This window comes from Saccoglossus kowalevskii, chromosome 5 (assembly GCF_978046115.1).
Source record: "Saccoglossus kowalevskii chromosome 5, keSacKowa6.1, whole genome shotgun sequence".
NCBI lineage: Eukaryota > Metazoa > Hemichordata > Enteropneusta > Harrimaniidae > Saccoglossus > Saccoglossus kowalevskii.
Window position 1 is genome coordinate 19,287,071 of NC_140645.1, and position 18,796 is coordinate 19,305,866.

Below are 18,796 nucleotides of genomic sequence, written 5' to 3' on the forward strand. Positions count from 1 at the left end.
CATTTGACGTCATGCATAACATACTGTAGGGTCTTGCAGTGACTGGAAAATGGGTCTATCAACTTACCTGATCTACCGTTGTCGGTGTTAGTGGCGCTCCTAACAACTCAGCAATGATTTGACTCTTCTCAACTAATGCTTTTTGAATTGTCTCATCCACTTGTTTAAGTTTTTCACGTGGTGGCATGACAGTTTCAGTTTTATCATCCATACTGGGATGGTTAACAACAACCACTTTGGCCGGATCAATTAGTTCAGGAGGATTTTGGATTTCTAAAATGTTGTCTAATCTATCCAGACTGTCACTTTTATTTTTTTCATTGATCTTCTCTGTTTCACTCCTTCAAAAATCAAAAAAAAAAATTTTTAATGACAATATTCAGACTAAGAATCAGTTTGAGCTGATAACATGAAAATAATACAACGAAAAAAGTTTCAAACAGAAATTTTGTACAGTGGCGAAAAGTTAGCTGGAAAGTTTAAAAACTGGTTTGAAAGATGTTGCTGGAAAGTTGAAAAATTGGTTTGAAAGATGTAGCTGGAAAAATGGAAATGTGAAGTGGAGAGATGCTGGAAGATGGATATGGATAATCACTGCAAAATATAGCCATGATAAAGCACACACCTTGATTTTGTTTTTAATTTCTCTTCAACTGCTTCGTTCAGTTCAGAGTATGGTGGGGGAGGCGGCAATTGACTGGGCACGGGTGTGATATTGGTTCCTCTCTTGTCTTTATTCTTCATACCATCCACCGTTCTTGTAATGATTTCGGACCAGACTTTTCGTTCGTTGTTTGTCCCTGCTACAAGTTCATAAATTTGTGGTCCCATTGGTGATGTACTCACCAGAAAAAAGGCTTTCTTATCTGTTCGAATAGTATAAACACAACATTGTAAGTGGGGTACATTCAATACACAATTACTACATCAGTACATGTCACCACTGTCTGTGCATATATTATCACAACACGAGTACATGTCACCACTGTCTGTGCATATATTATCACAACATGAGTACATGTCACCACTGTCTGTGCATATATTATCACAACACGAGTACATGTCACCACTGTCTGTGCATATATCATCACAACATGAGTACATGTCACCACTGTCTGTGCTTATATTATCACAACATGAGTACATGTCACCACTGTCTGTGCATATATTTTCACAACATGAGTACATGTCACCACTGTCCGCGCATATATTATCACAACATGAGTACATGTCACCACTGTCTGTGCATATATTATCAAAACATGAGTACATGTCACCACTGTCTGTGCATATATTATCACAACATGAGTACATGTCACCACTGTCTGTGCATATATTATCACAACATGAGTACATGTCACCACTGTCTGTACATATATCATCACAACATGAGTACATGTCACCACTGTCTGTGCATATATTATCACAACATGAGTACATGTCATCACTGTCTGTGCATATATTATCACAACATGAGTGCATGTCACCACTGTCTGTGCATATATTATCACAACATGAGTACATGTCACCACTGTCTGTGCATATATTATCACAACATGAGTACATGTCACCACTGTCTGTGCATATATTATCACAACATGAGTACATGTCACCACTGTCTGTACATATATTATCACAACATGAGTACATGTCACCACTGTCTGTGCATATATTATCACAACATGAGTACATGTCACCACTGTCTGTGCATATATTATCACAACATGAGTACATGTCACCACTGTCTGTGCATATATTATCACTACATGAGTACATGTCACCACTGTCTGTGCATATATTATCACAACATGAGTACATGTCACCACTGTCTGTGCATATATTATCACAACATGAGTGCATGTCACCACTGTCTGTGCATATATTATCACAACATGAGTACATGTCACCACTGTCTGTGCATATATTATCACAACATGAGTACATGTCACCACTGTCTGTACATATATTATCGCAACATGAGTGCATGTCACCACTGTCTGTGCATATATTATCACTACATGAGTACATGTCACCACTGTCTGTGCATATATTATCACAACATGAGTACATGTCACCACTGTCTGTGCATATATTATCACTACATGAGTACATATCACCACTGTCTGTGCATATATTATCACAACATGAGAACATGTCACCACTGTCTGTGCATATATTATCACAACATGAGTACATGTCACCACTGTCTGTGCATATATTATCACAACATGAGTGCATGTCACCACTGTCTGTGCATATATTATCACAACATGAGTGCATGTCACCACTGTCTGTGCATATATTATCACTACATGAGTACATATCACTACTGTCTGTGCATATATTATCACAACATGAGTGCATGTCACCACTGTCTGTGCATATATTATCACAACATGAGTGCATGTCACCACTGTCTGTGCATATATTATCACAACATGAGTGCATGTCACCACTGTCTGTGCATATATTATCACAACATGAGTACATGTCACCACTGTCTGTGCATATATTATCACAACATGAGTACATATCACCACTGTCTGTGCATATATTATCACAACATGAGTACATATCACCACTGTCTGTGCATATATTATCACAACATGAGTGCATGTCACCACTGTCTGTGCATATATTATCACAACATGAGTACATGTCACCACTGTCTGTGCATATATTATCACAACACGAGTACATGTCACCACTGTTTGTGCACATATTATCACAACATGAGTACATGTCACCACTGTCTGTGCATATATTATCACTACATGAGTACATATCACCACTGTCTGTGCATATATTATCACAACATGAGTACATGTCACCACTGTCTGTGCATATATTATCACAACATGAGTACATGTTACCACTGTCTGTGCATATATTATCACAACATGAGTGCATGTCACCACTGTCTGTGCATATATTATCACAACATGAGTGCATGTCACCACTGTCTGTGCATATATTATCACAACATGAGTACATGTCACCACTGTCTGTGCATATATTATCACAACATGAGTACATATCACCACTGTCTGTGCATATATTATCACAACATGAGTACATATCACCACTGTCTGTGCATTTATTATCACAACATGAGTGCATGTCACCACTGTCTGTGCATATATTATCACAACATGAGTACATGTCACCACTGTCTGTGCATATATTATCACAACACGAGTACATGTCACCACTGTTTGTGCACATATTATCACAACATGAGTACATGTCACCACTGTCTGTGCATATATTATCACTACATGAGTACATATCACCACTGTCTGTGCATATATTATCACAACATGAGTACATGTCACCACTGTCTGTGCATATATTATCACAACATGAGTACATGTTACCACTGTCTGTGCATATATTATCACAACATGAGTGCATGTCACCACTGTCTGTGCATATATTATCACAACATGAGTGCATGTCACCACTGTCTGTGCATATATTATCACAACATGAGTACATATCACCACTGTCTGTGCATATATTATCACTACATGAGTACATGTCACCACTGTCGGTGCATATATTATCACAACATGAGTACATGTCACCACTGTCAGTGCATATATTATCACAACACGAGTACATGTCACCACTGTCTGTGCATATATTATCACAACACGAGTGCATGTCACCACTGTCTGTGCATATATTATCACAACATGAGTGCATGTCACCACTGTCTGTGTATACATCATCACTCTGTGAGTACATGTCACCACTGTCTGTGTATACATCATCACTCTATGAGTACATGTCACCACTGTCTGTGTATACATCATCACTACATGAGTACATGTCACCACTGTCTGGGCATACATCATCACTACATGACTATCATGTCACCACTGTCTGTGCATATATCATCACTACATGACTACATGTCACAACTGTCTCTGTATACATCATCACAACATGAGTACATGTCACCACTGTCTGTGCATACATCATCACAACATGAGTACATGTCACCACTGTCCGTGCAAACATCATCACTACATGACTATCATGTCACCACTGTCTGTGCATACATCATTACAACATGAGTACATGTCACCACTGTCTGTGCATACATCATCACAACATGAGTACATATCACCACTGTCTGTGCACACATCATCACAACATGAGTACATGTCACCTCTGTCTGTACATCATCACAACATGACTACATGTCACCACTGTCTGTGTATACATCATCACAACATGAGTACATGTCACCACTGTCTGTGCATACATCATCACAACATGACTACATGTCACCACTGTCTGTGTATACATCATCACTCTATGAGTACATGTCACCACTGTCTGTGTATACATCATCACAACATGAGTACATATCACCACTGTCTGTGCATATATTATCACAACATGAGTGCATGTCACCACTGTCTGTGCATATATTATCACAACATGAGTACATGTCACCACTGTCTGTGCATATATTATCACAACACGAGTACATGTCACCACTGTTTGTGCACATATTATCACAACATGAGTACATGTCACCACTGTCTGTGCATATATTATCACTACATGAGTACATATCACCACTGTCTGTGCATATATTATCACAACATGAGTACATGTCACCACTGTCTGTGCATATATTATCACAACATGAGTACATGTTACCACTGTCTGTGCATATATTATCACAACATGAGTGCATGTCACCACTGTCTGTGCATATATTATCACAACATGAGTGCATGTCACCACTGTCTGTGCATATATTATCACAACATGAGTACATGTCACCACTGTCTGTGCATATATTATCACAACATGAGTACATATCACCACTGTCTGTGCATATATTATCACAACATGAGTACATATCACCACTGTCTGTGCATTTATTATCACAACATGAGTGCATGTCACCACTGTCTGTGCATATATTATCACAACATGAGTACATGTCACCACTGTCTGTGCATATATTATCACAACACGAGTACATGTCACCACTGTTTGTGCACATATTATCACAACATGAGTACATGTCACCACTGTCTGTGCATATATTATCACTACATGAGTACATATCACCACTGTCTGTGCATATATTATCACAACATGAGTACATGTCACCACTGTCTGTGCATATATTATCACAACATGAGTACATGTTACCACTGTCTGTGCATATATTATCACAACATGAGTGCATGTCACCACTGTCTGTGCATATATTATCACAACATGAGTGCATGTCACCACTGTCTGTGCATATATTATCACAACATGAGTACATATCACCACTGTCTGTGCATATATTATCACTACATGAGTACATGTCACCACTGTCGGTGCATATATTATCACAACATGAGTACATGTCACCACTGTCAGTGCATATATTATCACAACACGAGTACATGTCACCACTGTCTGTGCATATATTATCACAACACGAGTGCATGTCACCACTGTCTGTGCATATATTATCACAACATGAGTGCATGTCACCACTGTCTGTGTATACATCATCACTCTGTGAGTACATGTCACCACTGTCTGTGTATACATCATCACTCTATGAGTACATGTCACCACTGTCTGTGTATACATCATCACTACATGAGTACATGTCACCACTGTCTGGGCATACATCATCACTACATGACTATCATGTCACCACTGTCTGTGCATATATCATCACTACATGACTACATGTCACAACTGTCTCTGTATACATCATCACAACATGAGTACATGTCACCACTGTCTGTGCATACATCATCACAACATGAGTACATGTCACCACTGTCCGTGCAAACATCATCACTACATGACTATCATGTCACCACTGTCTGTGCATACATCATTACAACATGAGTACATGTCACCACTGTCTGTGCATACATCATCACAACATGAGTACATATCACCACTGTCTGTGCACACATCATCACAACATGAGTACATGTCACCTCTGTCTGTACATCATCACAACATGACTACATGTCACCACTGTCTGTGTATACATCATCACAACATGAGTACATGTCACCACTGTCTGTGCATACATCATCACAACATGACTACATGTCACCACTGTCTGTGTATACATCATCACTCTATGAGTACATGTCACCACTGTCTGTGTATACATCATCACTACATGAGTACATGTCACCACTGTCTGGGCATACATCATCACTACATGACTATCATGTCACCACTGTCTGTGCATATATCATCACTACATGACTACATGTCACCACTGTCTGTGCATACATCATCACAACATGAGTACATGTCACTACTGTCCGTGCAAACATCATCACTATATGAGTACATGTCACCACTGTCTGGGCATACATCATCACAACATGAGTACATATCACCACTGTCTGTGCATACATCATCACAACATGAGTACATATCACCACTGTCTGTGCATACATCATCACAACATGAGTACATGTCACCACTGTCTGGGCATACATCATCACTACATGACTATCATGTCACCACTGTCTGTGCATACATCATTACAACATGAGTACATGTCACCACTGTCTGTGCATACATCATCACAACATGAGTACATATCACCACTGTCTGTGCATACATCATCACAACATGAGTACATGTCACCACTGTCTGTACATCATTACAACATGACTACATGTCACCACTGTCTGTGTATACATCATCACTCTATGAGTACATGTCACCACTGTCTGCATATACATCATCACAACATGAGTACATGTCACCACTGTCTGTGCATACATCATCACAACATGACTACATGTCACCACTGTCTGTGTATACATCATCACTCTATGAGTACATGTCACCACTGTCTGTGCATACATCATCACAACATGACATGTCACCACTGTCTGTGCATACATCATCACAACATGAGTACATGTCACCACTGTATGTGCATACATCATCACAACATGACTACATGTCACCACTGTCTGTGCAAACATCATCACTATATGAGTACATGTCACAACTGTCTGTGCAAACATCATCACTACATGAGTACATGTCATCACTGTCTGTGCATACATCATCACTACATGAGTACATGTCAACAGTTACATTTAAATCTTACCTGTAGCCACATTTCTACACAATAAATTAGTTAATTTAACAATAGGACTATGTGTATTTTTCACTTCCTCTTTTACAGTCTGTACAGTACTACTATGACATTTTAATACAAATCTGTTGTCGTCTTTCTGTAATAGAACCAGTATATCCTCCAGTAAAAGAACATGCAGATCTGTAAAAGAATAAAAACATAGTTATATTATTAAAGACTTTTAATGACCTCCAATTCGTCTGGGTATCTCAAAATAGATAAAAGCTGTAGAGCAGGTTTCTTAGGTCCAAATTTGAAGATTGAATATGACTTTATATGTACCCACTAATATGCATATTAATTCTCTCAGAAGATGCTTTGGTCATGCAGGTTCCATGCAAAATAGCAGCTTGTTCAGTTAAAGCATTCATCAGACACAAAACCGTGGCTATTTTGCTGAAAACCCAAGATAGTGGCTAAAACAGGTGTCTGATCAAAATTATTTTATTTTTTTGTAAGAAGCTATGGCCATATATGCCAGTCCGATTAAAGCACTCCTGAGAAACAAATGCCTGAAATGATACATTATTGTTTTCATCAAATTCAAGTGCTGACTTTGATACCATAACACTCACCTATTGATTTGGCTCTTCCTAACCTCCAAATCAATGGTCCATCATGTAAAAGTTTTCGAGAATTTAAATCAATATTCTGCAAAAAAATGAATAAATAAGTGATGGGTGTGATAATTAGCTTATTTATGCTTATTAACTATAAAATATGCTATGAATATTCAAATATGAGTAATAAAAAAATATATAATACATATCATAGGTATTTTGAATATGCATATAATGATTAGCATGCACATAAACTATGCAAATAAGGAACTAGTATGCACATATGTAACAATATGCAAATGAGGAATTAGTATGCACATATGTAACAATATGCAGATGAGGAATTAGCATGCACATATGCAACAATATGCAGATGAGGAATTGGCATGCGCATATGTAACAATATGCAAATGAGGAATTAGCATGCACATAAGAAACTATGCAAATTAGTATGACATATGCAACAATATGCAAATGAGGAATTGATGTGCATATGTACAATATGCAATTAAAGAAAAGGCCAGCCCCTGTATACAAAATATACAAATGAGAAATTAGCATGCACATAAGAAACTATGCAAATGAGGAATTAGTATGCACATATGTAACAATATGCAAATGAGGAATTAGCATGCACATAAGAAACTATGCAAATGAGGAATTAGTATACACATATGTAACAATATGCAAATGATGAATTAGCATGCACATAAGAAACTATGCAAATGAGGAATTAGTATGCACATATGTAACAATATGCAAATGAGGAATTAGCGTGCTAAAATTCAAGAGTATGCAAATGAGGAACTAGAAGAGCTTATGAACAATATGCAATTAAAGAAAGTCAGTGCCTGTATAAACAATATGCAAATGAGAAATTAGCAAGTGCATTTTGATTTATGTTTCTACATACCTTGAATTCAGTAATTAGTGTATTGTTAGACTTCTCAAAAGGACTTTTGTCAGTCTTTTTCACCATTTCTTGTAATCTGATTTGGTTTTCAGCATCTCTCACAGCAATATTCACATAGCCTAAAATGGATTTACAACAGTCACGCGCCCTACTGACTTTTGCATGGTCCGTTTTACCTAAAAAATAATAATAAATAGGTTTAGTTTGATTTCAAAACATCTCCATTGCTTTCTATAAAAAGGTAAATAATTAATTAATATATACTTCATTCTTTTAACTTTTTTAACTCCATATATATCCCAAGAGGTATAATTATGTGTGAAAATGAATCTGATCAAGCCCAGTCATTTCTGAGAAACAGATGTGGTCACACTAGACACAAAGAGGTCAATTCAAAAGTTCACATTTATGTACTTACTAGAACTGGTATATTTTAAAATACTTTCTAGTAGCATTGGATATTTGGTTAATCTTTGAAAAACACAGGGAATAAAATCTTTTAACTGTAGTCGTCTGCAGTTGGGATTATTCTCGGCATCCTTTAAAAAAAAAAAAAATATTATCAGAGCTGATAAAGGATTTTTTAGCATATTTATTTGACATTATGAAAGTTTCAAATTTCAACATGTGAATAAAAGAACTGAGATTGAACAAATATAAATCAAATGTGAACATTCAAGTGGTTTACAAGAAGTGTACTTCATTTTCGCTAGGAATTATTTTCGCTGAAGGAATGATTCAGTGAAAATAAAATCCAATGAATATACCTTTTCCCCCCTAAAGTTTACATTCAACTTAAATTTCATACAAAACACTAAAAAGTCTTTTCAGCGAAAATTAATTCCATCTAAAATAAACTATTTTAAAGTATTGCAGTTGCGTTGGAGCATGTATACAAGGCAGAATTTGATACGATGAAAAAACCTATCAATAAACAAGTTGTTCTCTGATTGGTTGGACTGTTAGGTTAGCTAGCCAATCACAATGATGCAACAATCAAAATAACCACCTCATTATTTACTTCATGTGCTCTATAGTAAGCAAACATTGTCATGATTTAACACCATGACCATGTATTCTTTTATATTCATCACAGCTTTCAGTAAAATGGCTTCAATGATTTGCTATTCAACTTCAATCCACCTTATTTTGTTATTCATATTGTATACTCTTGGAAATCAGACAACGTGCAAATATTCAAACAATAAGTGAAATTGTAAAAAACAGGCGGTGGAAGTGGATTGGACATGTGTTATACATGGAAAGGAATGACATACAAAGAATCGCTTTAACATGAGCACCAGAGGGCAAAAGAAATGTGGGAAGACCAAAAGAGAAATGGAGAAGAACTGTGGAAAAGGAAAAAAATCAATTTGGATACAAGAATTGGGAAGAAGCAGAAGTAGCGGCTCAAGACAGTGAAGCATGGAGGAGGAGTGATACTGGCCCTATTCTTCACCAGGAGACAAGGAAATGATGATGATGATTGTATACTCACAGCTAAAAACCTTGCTAGTTTGTCATCTTTTTTTTGTTTTGCTTTAAGCAAATCTAAAGCAAGACTTTGATGCCTGCAAAAGATTGCACATGCTTCCTTTAGTGATTCTCCTTCTTCACCATCAAACTGCAAACAAATATAAAGTTGGAATAATTAAGTAATAATAATTAAATAGTATACATTCAAATTGTAATTACATGCCCAAAGCTATATTCCTGGTAAAGATTTGAACAGACATGTGCTTGAAGTCTGCCATTTGGAGTCCAACAGTGAACACACATTGACACAGGCCCTCTATAGTCCAGAAGTTAATTCATTTTGACAAAGGCCCTCTGTAGTCTAGAACTTAATCCATAATGACACAGGCCCTCTATAGTTCAGAAGTGAAACAATTTTGACACAGACCCTCTGTAGTTCGGAAGTTAATCAATTTTGACACTTGGCTGGTTCCCACAACAAGTGTAATTGCTCACAAAGCTACAAGAGGCCAGTAACTAGTAATGGGTCCAGCATTCTGACTGATTTATTATGTTCTCATTTCTTGTTTCATTTCTCTTGGTTACCTAACATCAGTGCTTACGTTCTATATATAGAACAGTGTTTTCCTTTTGATTTCATGAATATAAAACTGTTATCACTTTGCACAAAAATATCGAAAAGAACTAGAACCATCTCAAGTTTGTAGTTTAAGCAGGCAGAATCAATGGACGCGGCATTATTGTATTATTACATACACATTTACGTAGAATGAAACATGGAATGTTTTCAAATTACGTCACTCAGTCACATGACTTTGGGACAGAATCTCGGCCCAATGGAACAATATGGTGATTACTTGCATTACACACGTTCTACTTGCAATTCGCAATGGACGTCACAAACCAGAATATTTTGGTCCTTTTTATTCCGGAAGTGACTTCACACCGACACATGCCAACTGTAGTTGACGTCAATGGAGTAGAAACATGTAATATAGCATTACAAATTCTACTTACCCTTGCCAATAAAATGTCCCCAACCTCATCAATGGTATGACATGTTTTCCTCTCTTTTTTCATGGCATTGTTTAATGAGATGTGCATTTCAAGTAGATCCTCCAAATTTGGAAACAGTAATTGTATAAATTCTTTTTGCGCCAGGTGCTCCTGCTGCATTGGTTTCATGAAAACACGATCAAGGATTTTCAAATTTCGCACATGTGACTTCTCTGTGTGGAATAACTCTGCAAAGAAGTAAGAGAGACAAGTAAATATGACAGCATAGCAAGTTTTTAATTGTCTGGGTCAGAAATTATATATAACCAGGCATTTATGTAGATTAGGTTCTAATTGAGTTTTCAGCTTCTTAAGGTGTCACAAAGTCCATCAAACTTTACACAAAACTCATATTTTGACCATTGACCAAAAATTTGAATGATGGAAAAAGAAAATAACATCAACTTAAACACTCGATAGAGATCGCATGATGATGAAAGAATTGTCTATGCACAGCTTTTTAAACTGACCAAAGGTCTCATAAGAATAGTGTATAGCAAGTGGAATGAAATATGGATTTAGGTCAAATTCAGGACAAATCACAAGACAAATTATTCCTCTCTTACCATTGATGACTTCTTGCCTCTTGATTTCTTTGGGTTTCAATTTTTTCAAGAGATCTCGATCAACTGCCGTCTGCCAAGCAGGTGGATCTGTCTCTGCTTCCATATCAGAGTCATACTCCTCTGACAGCGTTGAAGAATCTTGACTCCTGAAATGATGGCAAGGTTTCATTAGTTTTACTATGTTTTACTTTGAACAGTGGTTATAAGGACAATCATAAAGATGCATATGCATTTTTCTCCTGCTGGTGTTATAAATATAACTCGTGTAGTATTTGACATCAGACAAGTGACCTGGTGGTTGAAATAGCTCCACTGTCCTACAAGAACATTGTGGTAATGTGATTTTGTCAAAAATGGAAATCTACTAGCCTAGATATGAATATCCAACAGGCTTTTCAAAAAAATTATTCATTAACTGGGATTCCACTTTTTTCAAGAAGATAGATAAGTTTGAAAGACTTGAAGAAATTACCTTTATTCTGAGCTTCAGAAACCCCATAAACAAACAAAAAATAATAATACTCACTTGGCAGAAATACTTGATGAGGAATTCGTTAGAGAACTAGTAGCATTTGTAACTGCTGCCACATCCATATCCACATCGCTAAAATGTAACAAACGAACAAATGAACAAACAGTGAATAATCATAATGATCACAATAGGTCATTAATCTACCCACAATGCATTGGATATGCAAATGACCATCTGAAAACTTCCTTATATGGATGCCAACTTTCCTATATTTGGTCACAGAATACCCACAGTGCACCAGTGTATTTTTTTTTGTGAATTAGCCATGCATTACAATTTAAATATATTGGAAAGGGTAAGAATTGATTAAAATATAGAAAAGGTTAAACAATGAAAACAAAATGTAGGAAAGAAAATATATATAACATGACTTACTCTACAGATCTGGTATGTCTCAGATAACTACTTAACATCCAACAAGAAACATAATAGAAATTAGGACAGAAAAGGAGGATGGGATTAAAATGATGTTAATGCAGATGAATTCTACGAGTTAGTCTACACGAAACTATCAGACTAGAAGATGAAAAAAGTAGTGAGTGTGTGTCTCCTTGGTGTACAATGCTTCACTGGTAAAACATTATGGTCGAACATAGTGGTGTAATGGCTTCACTGTGTTCTACTGTTAGAACATTACATCAGAACATAGTGGTGTAATGGCTCTACCATGTTTCACTGGTAGAACATTATGGCAGAACATAGTGGTGTAATGGCTGTACCATGTTTTACTGTAGAACATTATGGCAGAACATAGTAGTGTAGTGGCTGTATTATGTCCCACTGGTAAAACATTATGGTAAAACATATAGTGGTGTAATGGCTTTACCATGTTCTACTGTTATAACATTACATCAGAACATAGTGGTGTAATGGCTCTACCATGTTTCACTGGTAGAACATTATGGCAGAGCATAGTGGTGTAATGGCTGTACTATATTTTACTAGTAGAACATTATGACAGAACATAGTGGTGTGATGGCTGTACTATGTAGTAAAATGGCTGTACTATGTTTTACTAGTAGAACATTACGGCAGAACATAGTGGTGTAATGGCTGTACCATGTTTCACTGGTAGAACATTATGGCAGAACATAGTGGTGTAATGGCTGTACCATGTTTTACTGGTTGAACATTATGACAGAACATAGTAGTGTAGTGGCTGTATTATGTCCCACTGGTAAAACATTATGGTAAAACATATAGTGGTGTAATGGCTTTACCACGTTCTACTGTTAGAACATTATATCAGAACATAGTGGTGTAATGGCTCTACCATGTTTCACTGGTAGAACATTATGGTAGAACATAGTAGTGTAGTGGCTGTATTATGTCCCACTCGTAAAACATTATGGTAAAACATATAGTGGTGTAATGGCTTCACTGTGTTCTACTGTTAGAACATTACATCAGAACATAGTGGTGAAATGGCTGTACTATGTTCCACTGGTAGAACTTTATGGCAGAACATAGTGGTGAAATGGCTGTATTATGTGTTTCACTGGTAGAACATTATGGTAGAACATAGTAGTGTAGTGGCTGTATTATGTCCCACTGGTAAAACATTATGGTAAAACATATAGTGGTGTAATGGCTTCACTGTGCTCTACTGTTAGAACATTATGGCAGAACATAGTGGTGTAATGGCTGTACTATGTTTTACTAGTAGAACATTATGGCAAAACAGTGGTGTAATGGCTGAACTATGTTTTACTGGTAGAACATTATGGCAGAACATAGTGGTGTAATGGCTCTACCATGCTTCACTGGTAGAACATTATGACAGAACATAGTGGTGAAATGGCTGTACTATGTTTCACTGGTAGAACATTATGGCAGAACATAGTAGTGTAGTGACTGTATTATGTCCCACTGGTAAAACATTATGGTAAAACATATAGTGGTGTAATGGCTTCACTGTGCTCTACTGTTAGAACATTATGGCAGAACATAGTGGTGTAATGGCTGTACTATGTTTTACTAGTAGAACATTATGACAGAACATAGTGGTGTAATTGCTGAACTATGTTTTACTGGTAGAACATTATGGCAGAACATAGTGGTGTAATGGCTCTACCATGTTTCACTGGTAGAACATTATGGCAGAACATAGTGGTGAAATGGCTGTACTATGTTTCACTGGTAGAACATTATGGCAGAACATAGTGGTGAAATGGCTGTACTATGTGTTTCACTGGTAGAACATTATGGCAGAACATAGTGGTGTAATGGCTGTGCTATGTGTTTCACTGGTAGAACATAGTTGTAAAACAGCTGATGAGAATTATTTATACATGTGTGTCAATGGTAATAGTGGACAGACAATCCATCCAGGTAATAGGAAAGGTACAAAGCCATGTAATAGCCAGGAATTGACAAACTGGCATGTTTCATCAATAAAGTGGAGAGCAGTTGATTCCATATTATGTTGAGTCATAATGTTGTACCTGGGCATGACTTCTCATTTTTTTTAAATACATGTAACACAAAATTCCCTTTGTGGTATTAAATAAGGTAAAATCTTAGTATGGTCATATAGGGTTTGTACTTTGAAGTTGAGTGAGCACCATTTTTGAAATGACCCTAGCATATAGGAATAACACAGAAAATATCAAAGGACACCAAGAAAAACTCATTGTGCATCAAGGCCTTTGATGTCTCTGTAAAGTTCAAGCCCTGGTCATGTTCCAAGTAAACATCAGTTAGAATTTTTGTTCAAACAACATTCATTGTATGCTTTTATAAATAAACATCACCATGTAGTATGACCTGTTATCATATGTTTACTTATTTGACACCACAAAGGTTATATAGGCCCAGTAGTACATGGATTTAAACAAAAATACAAAACAACTGACATATAAGGCAGCTTGCATCCCTTTTTATAAACACATACAGTGTTAAGCTGGCCAAAGACAACACAAGCAGGCATCCTAACTGCATGGTTTAACTCTTTGAGCATCATAATATCTTTGTTATAAAAAATACATAAAGTATTTTTTTTTGATAATTTTGATCCACATAAACATACTTCCCTATTGGCTATAAATCATGAACAATTATGAAAAATATTATGTGGATTTTAAATCTGTGAATGGTGTCAAAAGTTGACTTTGTCGTTCAAAGGGTTAAACAAGCTACCAAAACTAATTATCACTGTCAGCATGATGTGATCTTACAAACTTATATTAAAATAGCTCAATCAAATTTTGAATGTTTAGCAGCCTGGTGAAAGGTTGTAATCAGTTTAGTAATGTTGACTGTACTCGCCATCTTATATATTATTTGACTATTTCTCTGATTACCATACCTTTTTGACCGTTTTGAGCCCTCGTGGCCACTCCCCATCCTCTTCCTGGTATCCTCCTGAAATATGAAAAAAAAAAATCAGCTTTATAAACTCCACAATTGAGAACCATGGTGACTAGATACCAGATAGGCTGTAACAACATTACAATTACAATTACAATTAAGCAATAAAACATATTGAGTTGCATTACGAGTAATGTCATTTTGAATATTGCATTGTGGGTAATTTGACAGCAGAGAGGCCATATTGAATGTTGCACTATGGGAAGTCTCACCTGTGTTCTGAGGCTCCCCGATCTCTTCACAGTAGCTTTCTCTTGCCTCTCACTATCCATGAGTTCTGGACTTCCTTCACGTGGAGTTCCTGGACTTTGTAAATCTTGATTCGAGTCGCCCTTTCCTCTTTCAAGATCCTTAATTAATTTCCCTACTTTTTGACTGTCTTTCAGCATTTCTGAAATGGAAAACATAGTGAAATGAATGTAGCCTTGTCCAGTGCAGGTACGATTAATAACATATCTGTAGTGTAATGTATGTGGCAATCAAAGGTTTCAAAGATGTATATAAATATATGCTCTCCGACAGATCGATGCTTAGATATGTTTATGCTTAAAGAGATGTCTGTGCTTTCATCTACATCTAAGCTTTCTGAGATATTTATGCTTTCCGTGATATCTACGCCATCCGGGATATCAGCGCTTTCCAGGATATCAACGCTTTCTGACATATCTATGCTTTCTGACATATCTACGCTTTCAGGGATACCCACGCTTTCTGACATATCTACGCTTTCAGGGATACCCACGCTTTCTGACATATCTACGCTTTCAGGGATACCCACGCTTTCTGACATATCTACGCTTTCAGGGATACCCACGCTTTCTGACATATCTATGCTTTCTGACATATCTACGCTTTCAGGGATACCCACGCTCTCTGACATATCTATGCTTTCTGACATATCTATGCTTTCTGACATATCTATGCTTTCTGACATAGCTATACAATCAGACATCTATGAATCAAAGATATTTATGCTTTCAGAGATACCTAACTTTCAGAATAATCTAATCTTTTCAAATTACAATTATTCAAAAATTTATTTTAAAAAGTATCACATGTGATGTATCAACTGATGTCGAATATATTGTGTCTTTTAACAAAATTCAAAAGCATAAGAAAATTTCCATAATAATGTTGCAGCTCCCTTATAGTCATGAAATTGATTCACAGTAGTTTTAACAGCTTAATATGAAACATAGCCTAATCAGTGAAATTAAAACATCTAAGTGTTCCTTTTAAATCTTATTTTTTTGTAAATTTGTCCAGATCCTAAGATTCAAAGTTTTTTTTTTATTAGTTTTTTTGTGCCAGGCAACAGTTCTGGACATTGAATGTCACTGTTGTCTCTCCTGACTTTTTCCTTTTTTTTTTTGTAAGTGCTCCCTATCAAATGGCAATTTGAATGCGCTATCCTGGCGTCAACCAGGCTCGGTCGAACACAAGCACCTTCGGACCATAACCAAGGTTCCCCCAAAGTCGCATTCGTTAGTGAATGAATCTCGGCCAGTGGAATTGGCCTTCCCATTGAGTCTGTGGCACACTCACCCAGGGTAGGGGTCGACCCTTTTGATGTTCAGCCTAAGGTTGGACTTGAACTTGGGTCTACCGATCTACGTCTGATGCGACAACCATTATGCTACCAGTGACCGGTTAATGTTCTTTCAATTTCATAAATTTTGCATTCAAATACACCTAAAACCATGATAATTTCAAAACAGAAATCACATTTCTTAGTGGCAATTTTGCTTATCGAAAGTACTGCTAAGCAAATATGATTACCAACTTACTATGGTATAATATGATATGTTATGAATTGTATTCAGTACAATGGCCTCAGGCCCATGGTACAATAAATCAAAAAAATACATATAGAGAGAGTCCTTTAAATAATTACTGAATCTACAAGTCATAACTGGTTAAGCAGATTTTGTCAATGCTTAGAAGCGTAGAATATAAATTTTGAAAGTACAGATAAGTTGTCAAACTGCATTAAACGAAGAAATTTTGTTTGATTTGACTGATAAAATAGAGGTAAATATTCTTTTCTAGGATTTTCATAACCAACTTACTAAGATCATCTTCTTCTTGTTCTGGTAATGAATGGATGTTGGGAGGAGAAACATGCACATGTGATGTTTGATACCACGGCATTCCAGAATTATGCGTCTCTTGTATAAATCCCTGTCTCTCATCCTTCTGAGATTTGGCCAGTGCTTCTTTGACTGTTCCAGGAGAATAGAAAATAGGTTATTTTTTGTACAATTGCGAGATGCATGAAAGACGCGCGTTGAATGTCTGCCGCAAAAATCAAACGATTTGATTTTGAACTAGAATTTCTTTATTTCGCAGCTTACATTGACCGGCCGATCTTCGACAGAGGAATATTGCTTCCGAATACCCTCACTTAATCGAAATTGTCTATCATCAAATGTGGACAGCACATTATTAAGCATGGAAATGTCCCCGAAATACGCGTTTGTCGAATCCCACGCGATGTTTGATGCGACTACGATGCTATGACCTTTGTTTGTCCTGTTTTTACGTTCGATTTCACACATAACGCGTGATTCTCGCAGTGAACGGAAAATGGTCTATTGAAAAAACCTTTATCCAAGCACATACATTTATAACTAAAGACACCAGAGTATACAGAGAAAGGTTACTTTTCGCGGCAAACAAAAGAAATTGAATGATGTGCCACTCTAGGCGTGTCCCATTTTATTTCATAAACGTCAGGGTTTGTGCAACAAGTCCACACCTGCCACAATTTTTCTTGTAGTTTATGGCAACTATTTTGTAAAAACATGTGGTATTATACAAGTTTATTGGGAAATAGTTTGAGGTACCGCTTTACATGTACTGTGACATAGACTTGTTTTGCTTTGAAAACTTGCATGTACATATGTATGATCATATTTGAGGTTAAATTCAACATGTTGTATTATGATCATATTTGAGGTTAAATTCAACATTTTGAATATTTTCACACATTTTTCCACAATTTCTACAGATTATGAATAAAAATTTTGAAAAAATATGAAAAGCAGTATGCATGTTTTTTCTGTAATATGTAACACAATTTGAGACTTGGGGTCAAAAGTCAATTTGTTAAACTCTATACTGTGTCTTTACTTTGACTCCCTCTTTCAGAGAGGGAAGAGAGGAGGA

General features: G+C 36.5%; 1 protein-coding gene across 7 annotated transcripts in view; it reads right to left on the reverse strand.

Annotated features, from left to right (window-relative positions):
- The window catches only part of LOC100374488 (rho guanine nucleotide exchange factor 11-like), a 212,501-nt gene that overhangs the window by 12,523 nt on the left and 181,182 nt on the right, over positions 1-18,796 (reverse strand). For 6 of the 7 annotated variants that reach the window (XM_085499205.1, XM_085499207.1, XM_085499202.1 and 3 more), the window contains 14 exons: positions 17,698-17,850; positions 15,841-16,019; positions 15,567-15,622; positions 12,635-12,661; positions 12,254-12,331; positions 11,728-11,873; positions 11,123-11,349; positions 10,128-10,253; positions 9,048-9,168; positions 8,630-8,805; positions 7,732-7,807; positions 7,127-7,297; positions 626-866; positions 68-341 (listed from right to left, as the gene is read on the reverse strand). In XM_085499205.1, coding sequence (XP_085355331.1) covers positions 68-341; positions 626-866; positions 7,127-7,297; positions 7,732-7,807; positions 8,630-8,805; positions 9,048-9,168; positions 10,128-10,253; positions 11,123-11,349; positions 11,728-11,873; positions 12,254-12,331; positions 12,635-12,661; positions 15,567-15,622; positions 15,841-16,019; positions 17,698-17,850 — 2,051 coding nt within the window. The remainder of the gene's footprint in view (positions 1-67; positions 342-625; positions 867-7,126; positions 7,298-7,731; positions 7,808-8,629; positions 8,806-9,047; positions 9,169-10,127; positions 10,254-11,122; positions 11,350-11,727; positions 11,874-12,253; positions 12,332-12,634; positions 12,662-15,566; positions 15,623-15,840; positions 16,020-17,697; positions 17,851-18,796) is intronic. The other variant, XM_085499204.1, reaches the window with a different exon arrangement.